At 56.1% G+C, this 14816-nt stretch overlaps 1 protein-coding gene and 1 non-coding gene across 2 annotated transcripts; one reads left to right on the top strand and one right to left on the bottom strand.

Moving 5' to 3' along the window:
• Window positions 1–1447: 1447 nt before the first annotated feature.
• On the bottom strand, window positions 1448–1550 carry LOC123783836 (U6 spliceosomal RNA). The gene has a single exon (XR_006777315.1). It is a non-coding gene; the product is annotated as a U6 spliceosomal RNA (small nuclear RNA).
• Window positions 1551–6915: 5365 nt separating this feature from the next.
• On the top strand, window positions 6916–14795 carry UBE2Q1 (ubiquitin conjugating enzyme E2 Q1). Its single transcript, XM_045784300.2, has 13 exons — window positions 6916–7372; window positions 9582–9686; window positions 10010–10114; window positions 10675–10725; window positions 12051–12191; window positions 12387–12471; window positions 12702–12762; window positions 12859–12949; window positions 13069–13127; window positions 13213–13261; window positions 13525–13620; window positions 13850–13916; window positions 14311–14795. Exons 1-13 carry the CDS (start codon window positions 7046–7048, stop codon window positions 14340–14342), a joined length of 1269 nt encoding a protein of 422 aa, XP_045640256.1. The 5' UTR covers window positions 6916–7045; the 3' UTR covers window positions 14343–14795.
• Window positions 14796–14816: the final 21 nt, after the last annotated feature.

Here is a 14816-nt window from a genome sequence, read left to right as displayed (position 1 = left end):
GCAAAGGATGTGCAGTGGATGAAGGAGCCACCCCAAGGCGGTGGCTGCCTCTGCTACCAGATCATGAACCAGCACAGTGCCAGGCTTGTCATGAGGGCTCAACAACTAAGATAAGGGGCCAGTATAGGACGACATCTTCTAGTGTGTAGGGGAAAATTCCTTTTTAAAAGCTCAGCTAAATCTTCCTCTATACACCGTATCATCACACTCATTTGGACATGAATCATACTGTGGTCGAAGCTGGATTTAAGAAAATCAGGATATTTATTTTAAAGTAAAACATCACTGAGGTCATGGTTTCCAAGAAAAAGCTCCCTCCACCAGCCCATTGCCTTGAGACAATCAATGGCTGCTTTCTCTGTACCTGATATTAGTTGGTATGTCCATGATGGCTGTAGGTCCTTTATAAGGCTTTCTCTTCTCTTATCAGCTAGTACTTGATGCTTTAATCTGTTATTGCCTGTTACTCTCAGTGATGGCTTACACACTGGCTTCATACTGGGTGTGTTTTATGAATTTTTGATGATGTGTTCATTTTCATTACAAATATGCTGCATGTTTATTGTAAAAAAAATTAAATACATAAATAATCAAAAATAAATAAATAAATCCAAGAAACTGCTATAAAAAAAAAAAGCAACTTATTTAACATGTCCTCAGTTCCTGAAATTGAAGGGCAAAAACAAGACAAGTACCAGAAAAGGAGAAGTGGGTGGCCACAGGCCCTGTGATGCATATGGCAGTGGGCACAGACCCGCACCACAAACTCTGGGATAAATGCTTACATAAACATGTAATGATCTCCTAAGAACTAAAGAAATCTTGGAAGTGAGGAAGAGTGGAGAATAAAAGTGTTAAGGAAAAGAGAAGAAATATGTGCAATCACTCCATTTGATGAAAGGGTCAAAGGTGGGAAAAAGACCCTCCTTCGACAATTCAGATCAACATTTATTGGGTATCTACTGTTTTTCAAGGATTGTATAGGTGTTGAGGATACAGTGATCAAAGCACCCAGCTCTTAAGGAGGTCACGGTTTGGCTGCCACGAGGAGGGGAAGGTAAGAGTGCTTGAGCATCTGCAGGTGATGCAGAGGAAGCTGCGATTTCCAAGAGGAGGAAGCCAGCAAGACAGGGTAGCTTAAGGGCATTTCCAAGTCCTGAATGAGGGGGCCAGGGAGCTGTACTCGCAGATGTATTTAGTCCTTAGGATTTTTCTCTTCCGGTGGGTGCAGGGTGACTGAGGAAGGCTGTGAGTGTTCTCTTGAGAAAATCTCTCTGGAGTGGTTGCTTGTTTCTGGGATGACAGACTGGAGGGTCACGTGTTTGCCTGAAGCCCTTGGCTGCTCCTGGGGTCCTTTCGGGACAGTCCATCCGGCCTGCTCACCTTGGCCTCTATCTTCTCAGATTCCCCAGCTTTCGCTTCAAGTGTATTATTTTTAGTTTTCAAATAAACGATGAAATGCTTCATGAGTTTGCATGTCAGCCTTGTGCAGGAACCATGCTAATCTGTGCCTCGTTCCAATTTCAGTCTACGTGCTTAGAAGCGAGCTCTACTTCAAGCTTAATTCCAGCTTGGCAGAGTCCTCTGAGTACAACCACCGGTGTCAAAGAGAGCTGGACCTCCCTCCCTTGTGTCTCCATCACACACCAGAAAGAAAGGAGGTCGGGGAGAGAACGGGCCAGAACCATGCACACAGACGCACGGATCTACAAGCGTCAGCCCTGAGGCAAAATGGTGACCCGGCAAAGTTCTGCTGGGTCACTCCCATTGTCCCTGATGGTAAGGAACATCTTCTCTTGCGAGGTGCTACAATTAATGCTATTTTCCTTTACTTATTTTTTAGAAGATTTTATTTGTTTATTTGTCACAGAGAGAGCACAAGCAGGGGGAGTAACAGGCTTCCCACTGAGCAGGGAGCCCAATGCGGGACTTGATCCCAGGACCCTGAGATCATGACCAGAGCCGAAGGCAGATGCTTAACCGACTGAGCCGTCCAGGGGTCCTCCAAGTTATCCTAAATTTACAAACTACTTAACTGTTAAAAAATATTACCAGAGTAATACATATTCATGAAAACCAATTGGAAAACACAAATTAGCAAAACAAAGTAGAAAAGATTCATGATCCTACCTCCTAGAAAAAAAGACTATTAGCACTTTACATGTAAATATCTAATATGTTTATACATTAATAAATATATTTTTATTAAATACTTTTATTAAATAAAATAACATCTATACAGTAGCTATCTCTATAATAAATATCTATACAAATAGGTAGATATTACATATATCCAAATTTATGTGTAGACATGACACACATAAAAAACATATATAAATTCCAAGTGTATAGCTCAGTTTTCCCGACATGAACACGTCCATATAGTCCCAGCCCAATAAAAAAAAATAGAACATTACCAATACCCAGAAGCCCCCATTATGTTCCCTCCCAGTCATTATTCCATCCTCTTCAAAAGGAACATCATGGAAAGAGGGTGGAGTGGGGGGGGGTACTGCTTAAAGTTCAAGAACTCGACAGAGATTGTGGGTACACAGCACAATGTACAGAATGCCACTGGATTATACACTTTAAAATGGTTGCAACAGTAAATCCTATCTTACATGTATTGTCCCACAATTTTAAAAAATGACTGAAAAAAAGTAGCCACTGTTCTGACTTCTAACAGCACACACTGACTTTGGTTGCTAAATTTCATATAAAGGGAATCGTAATCTTTGTGTGGTTTTTTTAGACATTATGTTAGTGCGACTCTTGGGCACTGCTGAGCGTACTCCCTGTGCAAACACGCCCTCGGTCAGCCACGCCACTGCTGTGGGATTCGCGGTGTTTCCTGTTTTGAATTATTAAAAATACTACTGCCACGAACGTACTAGTTCATGTTTTCAGTGTACAAAAACACGCATTTGTTGGGTTCATAACTAAATCACATACATTTTTATTTATTTTTTTAAAAAGAGCACCCCGGTGCACCGGTGGGGGGGCTCAGTCAGTTCAGCATCTGCCTTGGGCTCAGGTCATGATCTCAGGGTCCTGGGATCGAGCCCCATGTCAGGCTCCCTGCTCAGTGGGGAGCCTGCTTCTCCCTCTGCCTCTGCTGCTCCCCCTGCTTGTGCTCTCTCATAAACAATTTTTTTAATTTTAATTTTAAAAATTAAAAAAAAATTTAAAAATTAAAAAATATTAAAAAGCACCCTGTAAATCTACCTTTTCCATTTACTCTCTATGCCAGTGAGTATTCTTTGGTAACTATTTTTAATAGCTGGAGTGTATGCCAGTGTGGGTAAAATTTTTGTACATTTCTTTAATAATTTCCAAGTGACACTGGTGGATCTAAGATTTTTGTTTCTTAATTACTGGTGTATTAGCAAACTGACCTCCTGTAGGCTGGATACTGTCAGGGTTGCCCTGGGGCCTCAGGCTAAAGCTGCCGCGGTGAACACCTCCACGCCCTTGCCCACGCCGAGCCCTCTCCTTGTCCCTTCTTCTCCCTTACCTTTCTTCCCGATCTCCTTCTACTTTGGAGCCCAGTTCTTTCAGAGTGTCCCCCCATTTCTATCTAAGTAATTTCTCCTTCACAGTCCTTCTTGGGAGTCAAACCTGACTAATATCACCCTTCAAGGCCCTGACCGCTCCTGATCCCTATTCTCGTGCTCGTCACGCTGTATTACAGTTGACCGTATCTACGTCCAGTTTACCCATTACCATGTGCTCCCAAGGGCAGGGTCAAGTGAGTACCAGCTGTCGTGGACGGAGCCTCCCCTCTGTGCCAGGAGTCACTACCTCCCCAGTGACCCTATAGTTCCTGGCAAAGAGCAAGTGCCCAGCACATATTTGTTGAGTCTGTGACAGAATGCTATGCTTCTGGGAGCAAGTCAAAGGAGAAGGGCACTCACTGTGTCCCAGACAGGTGCATCTGCTCACTCTGATATCACATGCCCTTTTGGAGAAAGGAACGAAAATCTCTACAATTCATTTTTCACAGAGCAGCCAGAATGCCTTTTAACATTTTAAATCAGATCATGCCACTCCTAGCTTAAAATCTTCCATGGTTTCCCAGTGCACTCTGACTAAAACTCGAATAACCTACTGTAGTCTCCACAACTCAACCCTGCTTTCGCCACTGGCCTCGTTTCCTACCCTCTCTCCTCTCCTGAGACTCAAGGTAAGCTGATCCTCCACTTTCCAAAAACCTTAAAAGTTCTTTACCACGCACACCATTCTAAGCACTTCTCTCGTTATCTCGCCCCATCTCCCAGTAACCACATGAGGTGGGTGCATTGACGATCTCCCTGTTACAGGAACAGAAACCAAAACACAGGCTGAGTAACTTTCCTGGTCAAGGTCTTCCTTGATCTTAAAGGAAAGCCCAAAGTCCTAAACATGGTTTTGAGTATCTATCAAGACTTAACCTCTGCCTGCCCCATCTGTGTCACTCTGTCCAGACACAGCCTTCTTGCCCTTCCTAACTTGCCAGCGTCCGACTTCAGAACCTTCCCACACGCCATCACTTCTGCCTGGACGGCATCCAGCCCTTTTCCTCCCTGAGGAATGCTACTTAGCCTTCAGGGTTTAGTGCCGCTTGTGTGGGATGCGTTTACAGAGCTGCAGTCTTGCTCTCTGAGGCACTCCCCATAACTGCTCTGAAGTGACTGCGTATGTCTGACCTCCCACCGGGCTGGGCACAGGGAAAGGTGAGGACAGGGTCTGACGCGTTCGGTGCTACCTCAGTGTGGTAGGTGGAATCCTCTCTCAGTCTAGGGAGTCAGCTGGCTTTGCAGATCCTCCTTTGCCATGATTCCCCCAATGGAACTCAGGCTCCACAAGAGTGGGGAGTTTTGTTTTCTTCACTCCGGTTTTCCTGGCACCCAAGGGTTCATTAGATGACTGACCACACTTTCCATGTCTAACGCCCTGCCCTCCGCATCTCAGTACACCAGATGGGACTCCACACTGGGCTTCGACCAGAGGGCTCTCCCAGCCCGAGAGCTGAGATAGCGAAACCACCAGCAGAGAGGGAGACACAGCTCTCCCCTCGCTGACCACGACTTCTGAGTTTCCTCGCCAGGGACCTGGAGTCTGTACAACACTGTGGGAGTGTCTCGTCAGGTTGTTTCCTTCTATTAAAACCCTTTATAAAATAGGGAATTCAGGGGTGCCTGGGTGCCTCAGTCGGTCAAGCATCTTGACTCTTGGTTTTGGTTCAGGTCATCTCCACAGTCGTGCTTGAAGCCTGGCGTTCAGCTCTGCACTGAGCTGAGCGGGGAGCCTGCTTATTAGGATTTTCTCTCTTCTCCCTCTGCCCCTCCCCGCATGCTCACTCTCTCTCTTAAAAAAAAAAAATAAATAAAATTTTTCAAAAACATAAAAAAATATGGAATTGAGAATTTTCCCAATGGCTGCATCTGTAAAGGTTTTTTGGTTAAGGACTGGGGTCAAGCTCTGTGAAAACCTCTTGAGAAAGCATCAGAGGGAGGCAGAGTGGGGCAGAAGGGCACAGACTGGAGACAAGCCCAGCCGGCTGCTTACTAGCTGTGTCCCCCTGGGTAGCCACTCCTTCCCCCCCCCCACTTGTAAAACACGGATAAAAGTGCCTACCGTGCTAAGTTTTGGGGGGACTAAAAATACCTGCAAGATACCCTGACTCGGGAAGTGCTCAGTAAGCGGTAATTCTTACCACAGCCTTTTATGCTACTGACGTGCACCCACAGACACAAAGGGGACGACACGTTCGGGCTCCCCAAAGGAGAAAAACGGCCCCAGGAAGAGCAGAACACGTCCCAGTCGTCCCTAAATACCCAGAGCTCAACTTGGCCAAAGGGCTGTATCAGCCGCCCCTGACCAGATACACGAGCCCAGCACCGAGCACCACGGTCCGCAGCCCGCGCCCAACGAAGCCTAACTCGTTTTAGCCCAGGTGGGAGGAAGGTGGCAACCCGGCCAGCGGCTCACGCGCTGAGGCCCCGCCGTAGGCCAATCCGGGGCCCGAGCAGGAGGAGGCCGGCTCCGGGCCTGCGGACCGTCCGCCGCTCGGTCCTCGGTGGCAGTGCCACCTAGCGAGGGCCAGGGCCACTGTGAGAGGCAGCAGCCGCCGCCTAGGCTGGGCCGCGGCCGTGGTGGCTCAGGTTGGCGGGTCACACGGTGCTGCCCTGCGCCCGGGCCCGCGAGGGAAGCCCACGCAGCCCCCCAGCCTCGTCCCCACCCGCGGCGGCTGACAAGGCGCAGGGTCAGCGATCGGCCACACCCCGAACGGCCGGGAGCGGGCACTGCACCGGCGTCTCCCTTCAGTTCCCCGCAGGCGTTTGCAGCCGGCCATGTGCGCACGGCCCGACCCGAGCCGCCGCACAGACGAGTTAACGGGGGCTCAGAGGGGCGGTGATGAACCCAAGGTCACACGCCCGGCTGGCAGCGGGGCGGGGACGCGCCTGCAAGCCCCGGTAGCCACTGCCGGGCTCTCGCCCAGCCAGCCGCGGCGGTGGCCGTGAGGCCCCGACGGGCGCGGAGGCTCGGGGCCTCCTCTCCGCACGCCGCAGGCACGCCGCGGCTCGGGCCCGGGCAGGCACGCCGGGGCAGGAAGCCGGTCCTGCGCGGGGGGCCCCTGGGAGCACGCGGCGCCCGGACACGTGACAGGGGAGCGGCGTCAGGGCCGACGCACGCGCGCGCACGACCTGCGTAAGCACGCGCGGAGGCGCCCAAAGCGCCGGGCCCAAAGCCCCTGGGTCACGTGTAGAGGGCGACAGGCGAGCACCAGGGGGCGGACGAGAGGGAGAGGTCACGTGAGGAAGGACGGCGCCGCGCGGTCACGTGAGGGGCGGGGCGGGCCGCCGAAGCGGAGGGGGAGGGGCGCGCGGCTTCCGGCGGCTGGGGGCCGGCGAGCGGGGGGGCCCCGTCCCGGAGGCGGCGGCGGCGCCATCTTGGCGAAGGGGGGATCAGGAAGTGCGGACCGCGGCGGCGGCGGCGGCGGCGGAGCCCGAGCGGAGGCCGGAGGCTCCCGGCCCGCCGGCCCCGGAGCGGAGCGGAGCGGAGGATGCAGCAGCCGCAGCCGCAGGGGCAGCAGCAGCCGGGGCCGGGGCAGCAGCTGGGGGGCCAGGGGGCGGCGCCGGGGGCCGGGGGCGGCCCGGGGGGGGGCCCGGGGCCGGGGCCCTGCCTGAGGCGGGAGCTGAAGCTGCTCGAGTCCATCTTCCACCGCGGCCACGAGCGCTTCCGCATTGCCAGCGCCTGCCTGGACGAGCTGAGCTGCGAGTTCCTGCTGGCCGGGGCTGGAGGGGCCGGGGCGGGGGCCGCGCCCGGACCGCATCTGCCCCCGCGGGGGCCGGTGCCCGGGGATCCCGTCCGCATCCACTGCAACATCACGGTGAGGACCCCTCGGTGCGCCTCTCCGGGGCCCCTTGTCAGGGACTCGGGACCGCCCCGCACAGCTCCTTGCTCTCCGAGGATCTGGGAGGCCCAGTCCCCCGTCTCGGGGCTCGGCTCCTTCCCCGCGGGTTCCACTTGCTTCTACCGCCGGAGCTTGTGCCGTGCGCCCTGAGATTGCCACGGACCCTTGGTGGCGAGGGGCGCCCCGACATATGGCACCTCGACTGGCCCCTTCCGCTAACCCACATCCCGAGGGTCGTGATCCGGCCCCTCGCGACTTGGCCTTGCCGCCTGCGAAGGCCTCTGTCTTCCCCTGCTGTCATCGCAGGGCTCCAGGCCTCTGCCCTGAGGTCAGCTGCAGGGACCTCCGTGGCCTGGAGCCCTGCACGATTCAGTGATGCCCCCTGGTCGCCAGTACCTTTTACTTCGGACGTTGCCACCTGTGGGATCCCTGCCCAGGCACCTCTCATGAAGCCCCCCTTTGCTCCCTGAATATTACCAGGTGGAGGTTCGCAGGTTGTGGACTCTTCCTTTTTTTCCTTCATTTGGTTCCCTTTCCATCCCGGTGTAACCTCTAACTCTCCTCCTTTTGCCCCAGCTGGTAGCAGATCTGCCACTCCCCTCCTCTGCCCTGGGGTATCTCCAGTTGCTCTGGGTGGTTGCTTTTCCTGGTGATGATGGTGATGTGGGAGGGACCATCCCCTTGGTTCTGAGCAGTAAGGGCCCCTTTTCTCCCCAGTGAACATCATCCCATGCTAGGCTTGCTGAACTGGGAGATATTCTACGTGTCCCCTGCCTGTGCGCCCTCAGACACCCCTGGGAGGGGGTCAGCGTCTGATAACCTGGGGAGGTTTAATACTGCATGGCAGAGCGCTGATGCTGGCCCATCCTACCTGCTGTGATAGCGTTCTCCCTGCCAGGGGCGTTAGTAGGGAGCCAGGGGACAGGCAGGCTGACTGCAAACAGGAGTAGTCTGGGGAGAGACTGACTTGTGAATTGTGTGGTACTTGGGGGCCTGATTGCAGTTTACGTGGTTCTTATTTTCTGCCCCTTTTCCTCCATCAAACCAGGTCAAGGTGTACGGCAAGCTTCGCCCTGGGTAGGATGGTGCCCACCAAAACGCATGTCCCATTTCTTCCTTCTTCCACTTTTTTCACACTAAAAAGTTGAGATTGCAGTACTGGGTGTGGCTTAGTGAGGTGAAGATTTGAGCATCTTCTTTGCGATCGTTTTTCCATCATCGAGGCCTAGCGCCGTGACAGAGCTAAGACCCCCAGTTAGAAGCAGGCAGGTTTCCCTGACGTGGGTGGAAACCCCAGGAGCTGATTCTGCTCCTGGAGGGTAAGTTTGCCCCCTTCTAGCTGCCCCTTTAGCGGCCAGAGTCCATCGACTATCTTTGTGCCTGGAAGGAAGTTAGTTTAGGACGTTCTCAGTCAGACTCCCTGTGGCCCCTGGAAAGGAGACTTGGCCTGAACTGGGCCCCTGGGTTTGGGCAGAGGGGGAGTCTGGTCAGGCTGCATTTGGCACCGTGGTTCAGGAATGCTGGGAATGCTAGCAGCGTAGGCTTCTTCCTCCCAGCCTGCCATGTGGAGCCCTGCAGCCTACGCTGGGTGGAGAGGGTGGCAGGCTCCCAAGGGAGCGATGGGGAGAACTGGCCTTCCAGGGCGTCTGCTGGGAGTGACCCGGTGGGGAGAGTCTTCCTGCCGCCTTCTTACTTTTAGGTTCTGGAGACGAACTCTAGTTTGTGTCTCTCTTTCCCCAGCTAAAGTGAAAGTGATCTGCAGCCTTTGTTTTTTTCACATCAGTGTGATTGTCATGAGGGGGGATCCCTTCCTGAGCGGACCGTGGGATTTGAGGGGCAGCAGGGCTGGAGGGCTCTGTGCTGGATGTGGGAGAGCCCGCACCGGCAGCGCGGTGGAGAAGAGGCCCCCCCCTCACCGTGGCCAGTGTGGCTGCGCTTCCTCTCATGCTTGCCCTTGAGAAGAGAAGTCTTCAGGCGTTTTGGAAAAGACTGTGTCGGGGACGACTACTCCTGGTCTGGGGTTCGTTGGGAGGCCGTTCAGTTAGATACTGACCTGCACAGCTGGGCTTTTGTTGGGGGCAGGAGGGCCAAAGGGACTAGAAATGTTGGGGAAGAGAAGGCAGGCAAAATGTAGCCCTTCCCAGGGTCTCCCGTCTTGACCACTGTCCCCGCTCTTTCCCCTCAGGAGTCCTACCCTGCTGTGCCCCCCATCTGGTCAGTGGAGTCCGATGACCCGAACTTGGCTGCTGTCTTGGAGAGGCTGGTGGACATAAAGAAAGGGAATACTCTGGTAGGGGCCAGGGGGTCCTGGGGTGGGGGGGACCCTTTCTTGCTGTGAGGCCCATGTCACAGAGACACCCTGTGAAAGGGAGACGTATCAGGAGAGGGCATATCTGGGGGCACACTCCTCAGGAGCGGTGCTCTCTGAAGCCGGAGGGAGATCCTTGCGCCAGACCCAGCATTGGCCCAGTAAACTCCCCCCGTAGCCACACAGCCCCCAAAATTTGGAGAACTAGGTACCACGTGGGGGTTTAGGAGCTCATCCGCACCCCTGTCCGGAGCGGATGGGGACGGAGCGTTGGACCCCATCGCGGTGCTCCCCCCCCCCCCCAGCTGCTGCAGCATCTGAAAAGGATCATCTCCGACCTGTGTAAACTCTACAACCTCCCCCAGCACCCCGACGTGGAGATGTTGGACCAGCCCCTGCCGGCGGAGCAGGTGAGTGGTGGGGGCGCCCCGCGGACAGTGCTCAGCGGACCGCTGTCCGTCGATGAACCCCTGTTCATCGCAACACACCTGCAGTAGTGGCCCTCCCCTTCCGGCCACTCCAGACACGTACGCGTGTCGTGGCTCTCGGCTTTCCCTCTCCAGCTGGGGCACTAGTGGCCTCACCTGCTGTCAGACTCACCCACGGGCAGTGTCTCCCGGGTTGAAAGGAAGGGGCCTTTTTACTATCAGCAGTAAGCAGCGGGTGGCCAGACCCAGACTCCTTGTTAAGAACCAACAACGTGTCGTCAGTCTAGAGGCGATAAGGAGGGGTTCTTGGGAGAATCAGACCGGGCTGTGTGAGGTGGGTGACACACACAGCCACTGTGCATCTTTTACTCTTTAGCTCGTGGTGGGTGGAGAAGGACAGGCTGCCAGTGAAGTCACTCCCTGGATGTGGCTTCCATTCTGACCTGGCTGGTGGAGAGGCGGGGGCTCTGGGGCAGAGGTTGGAGGCTGCGTGCTGGGAAGCCCCTGAGGCTCTGACCTCTGCCTTCCCCTCCCCGCCGCAGTGCACACAGGAGGACGTGTCCTCAGAAGACGAAGACGAAGAGATGCCTGAGGTAGGGCTGCCCCCCGGGGCGGCATTGGCGGGTAGCTTTGCCGGCAGCGGCATCGAGCACCCGTTGTTGACAGCGCTGCCGTCTAGACTGGGGAGGACTCAGGACAGATTTACTGACCTGGAGGAGCAGCCAGTGTCGTAGGAGGCGGGGCGCCCCCACCTGTGTCTTTAAGCCACACGGTCAGCAAGATGGCGTCAGGGGGCCTTGCAGTCAGACCCTCAGGCGCATCCTATGTCTGACTGGGGAGCTTTACCTGACCTCCCTAAGCTGCAGTTCTCACTTGTCAGACGGGGTCGTAGCGACTACTGCATGGGGTTGTCGTGAAGGCGAAGCCAGGTGTGCGTGGAATGCGCCACGCGGGGTGATGCATGCCAATCTTGACTTGGTCTCTGAAAGCAGATACTCTGGGGGAGTGTCACGCAGCAGTCAAGCGCTTGAGCCTCAGGGCCACGTGGAACGGGAGTCAGGTCGTGGCTCTGCTGAGGACGGTGTCGCTGTGGGCGTGATGGTCAACCGCACCGCCCTCCGCTGCCGACGGAATAGTGGCATGGTGATTGTGAGAAGTGGGTGAGCCAGCGTGCAGCACCTAGTGCAGCACCTGGCACGTGACAGGCATTCCGGGGACGTCGGCCGCGAGGGTGACGATGGGGGGTTAGTATTAGTCGCGTTTTGCCAGGGCGAGCAGCTCGCTGCCATGGCCGTGGGGTGGCAGCTTCTGTGTGAGGCGGACAGCCCGCGCTCCACCCCACGCGCAGCGAGCTAACTGCTTGCCCACCCGGAGAGGGGTGAATGAGGGGCTCGTCTGTTCTTGACCTCTCCCCCCTCCCTCCTTCCGTGTCGGCAGCAAGTCCCTCCGCATGCGTGATCCAGGCACCGACAGGCACCGACAGGGCGGGCGGGAGACTTCTGACCCGGATCTCCGCTGCGTGCGGAGTCCTCAGAACTCCCGGGAACCCTAGTGACCCAGCGAGACGTGAGCTTTGAGTCACAGCGTCAGGCCAGAGTCATTCTAGGAATTACGGAGGAACTGTCAGTGCCAAGGGAGAGTTTTAGGGACGGCTGGAGCAGGGTCATTCTAGGGAACGAGATGGCTGAGTCCCTGCTTGCCTTCCCCGGGTCCTCGTGTCGTTCCGCCGCCTGAGACCTTCAGATTGTGGAGGGAGCGGGGCTGGGACTCACTCCAGAAATGGAGAGGTGCTGTGCGCACCAGCCCGCTGGACACACTGCCGTTCCCGCGCCTGTGGCCGGACGGGACGGAGAGTGGCAGCCCCTCCTCACAACCCATGCCGGTTCTTCTCTCCCGCCACGCTCCGCGCCTCCCCCAGGACACGGAAGACCTAGATCATTACGAAATGAAAGAGGAGGAGCCAGCTGAGGGCAAGAAATCTGAAGATGACGGCATCGGAAAGGAAAACTTGGCCATACTAGAGAAGATTAAGAAGAACCAGAGGCAAGATTACTTAAACGTACGTTCCTTTTCTGGGAGAAGTGGGCAGGGGGCTGGTGGGTGCGGGCTGGGAGGTGGGGTAGGCCCTGGCACGTCCTTCTGGGGGCAGACGGTTCCTTCGGGTGGGCTGCGGTGTGTCTGAGCCCGGCCTGGTCAGACCTGCCTGGCTGCCCAGCCGTGTGTCTCCAGAGCGCGCGTGTCCTCTCCCGTGCAGGGCGCGGTATCTGGTTCGGTGCAGGCCACTGACCGGCTGATGAAGGAGCTCAGGGATATATACCGGTCACAGAGTTTCAAAGGCGGTGAGTGTGTGTCACGGAGGGGCCTCAAGAAGTTCTGGGACATGTGAATGTTCATGAACCTTTCAGGGCACGCACACAGTGCCTCAAGCCAGTGGTTAGTTTTGGTGCGTGTCCATCTGGGTGGACCTGGAGGCTTTGATCTTTGTTCTGTTCTCCTGGGAGAGGGACTACATTGGGCCACTCACGCCTCGGACCTTCGTGACAACACCTGCCTTCTTCCCTCTTCCCAGGAAACTATGCAGTCGAACTCGTGAATGACAGTCTGTACGATTGGAACGTCAAACTCCTCAAGTGAGTGTGGACCGGGCAGCAGCCTGGGGAGCTGGAGCCGTCACGGGGCTCCTGGGCGGGGACCGGGGGTCTGAGCCCACACTCCTTGCTTCACAGAGTAGACCAGGACAGTGCTTTGCACAACGATCTCCAGATCCTCAAAGAGAAAGAAGGAGCTGACTTCATCCTACTTAATTTTTCCTTCAAAGTAAGACTTCCCTTTGTGGCCCCTCCCTTGTCAGCCAGGTGTTGTCCTTGCCTCGTGGGGGGCAGTCCCGGGGGGAGGGGATGCAGCCTCCTCTGATGTCATCTCCGTCTCTCCTGCAGGATAACTTCCCCTTTGACCCGCCATTTGTCAGGGTTGTGTCTCCCGTCCTGTCTGGAGGGTGAGTGGCTCAGCGAGGGCGCGGGGCAGGGGGGGGGCGTGGGCTTGAGCGGGGCGCAGCCACCCGACTGACTCTCCCCCCGCAGGTACGTTCTGGGCGGAGGCGCCATCTGCATGGAACTGCTCACCAAGCAGGTGAGCCCGTGGCTCACCCCTGGCCTCACCCCTGGCCGGGCGGGGCGGGGCTGACGGCCGTGCCGCGCGCACCCGGGCGATGGGCGTCACGGGGCCTTCGTTCTGCTGGGCAGGGCCTGCACCCGCTGCCCCGGCCGACAGCTGCTGGCGGCTCCAGGAGTGCAGGGCAGGCCCCTCCCGATGCAGCTGCTGGCTCGGGCCCAGGCATAAGGTCCCTGCGGGAACCCTCCTGACCTGTTTGCCCCATCGCTCCTTGTTCCCAGGGCTGGAGCAGCGCCTACTCCATAGAGTCTGTGATCATGCAGATCAGTGCCACGCTGGTGAAGGGGAAGGCGCGAGTGCAGTTTGGAGCCAACAAAGTGAGGAGCCAGGCCCTGGGGCCGCTCGCGGTCAGGACTGCCAGGATGAGGCCTCTGGCTGGCTGACGTCTCGCCGAGTGGCCCCAGGAGGGTTGGGGGGAGTGCTGTGGGGTTGTGGGTGGAGGGTCCTGCGGGGTCAGCAGAGCGCCACACTGGGGTCTCTGGCTGGCAGCTATGGAAGGGGGGTGGGGGCATGGCTGGCCGTGTTGATGGTGGCCTCCTGTCCCAGTCCCAGTACAGCCTGACGAGAGCACAGCAGTCCTACAAGTCCCTGGTGCAGATCCACGAGAAGAACGGTGAGCCGCGGCCAGGGCCCGAGGAGGTCACTTCCTGCCAGAGAGCAAGAACCCCTTCTTTTGGTTTCTGAGCCTTTAGTCCCCATTAACACCACGCCTGCCCCTGTTCTCCAGAGAAGGGCTGGAGGTGGTAACGTCCACTCCCTCCCTTCCCAGAAAAGCACTGTCTGCCCCTCGTACTTGGGGGGGGGGCTCGGTGCTACCCTCAGCCCGACCGCCCTTCCAGAAAGCTCATGTCATGGTGTCCTCTCACGGTGGGCAGTTTCCCAGTCCCCGCACTGGGAAGCCCTTGCTAGGATCTTCTCCCCCATGACCCTGGAGGCGCCCTCGTGGACGGGGCTGGGAGGGGGGGCTTGGGCCTGCACCCCGTGACTGTCTCCTCTCTTCTCTGCAGGCTGGTACACACCCCCCAAGGAAGATGGCTAACCCTGGAGAGCCGCCCCTCCCTCTTCCCCAGGCGCCACTGGACCAATTACCTTTGAATGCTGTATTCGGATCTCACGCTGCCTCTGTGGTTCCCTCCCTCGTTTTTCCTGGACGGGATAGCTCTGCCTATTGCAGGACAATGATGGCTATTCTAAACGCTAAGGAAAACACAAACACAGACCTGTTTCAAGTACTCAAGACTGACTTACAGACCAACCAACCACCTGGCTGGAACCCCTGCTAGCAGGCATTCTTATAAAAGAAACTTTCGAGCCTCCTTATATTGCTGGAAACTCAGCTGTGCTCCAGACTAGAGCCTCCTTACCTATGCTATGGATTTTTAATTTATTTTCTCTTATTTCATGTACACTGCTTTTTTTGGTTACAGTGTATGATGGATGTGTATGAAAAAAATGTATCTTTGGGAAAACAATTACAGTTTGTTAATTTGAAGATGCTGGTCTTGACTCATCT

Source organism: Ursus americanus, chromosome 2, assembly GCF_024610735.1.
Source record: "Ursus americanus isolate L20-20 chromosome 2, mUrsAme1.1.p, whole genome shotgun sequence".
In the NCBI taxonomy this organism is placed as follows: Eukaryota; Metazoa; Chordata; class Mammalia; order Carnivora; family Ursidae; genus Ursus; species Ursus americanus.
The sequence above is the reverse complement of the archived record's forward strand: the minus strand, read 5'-3'. Positions and strand labels throughout refer to the sequence as shown.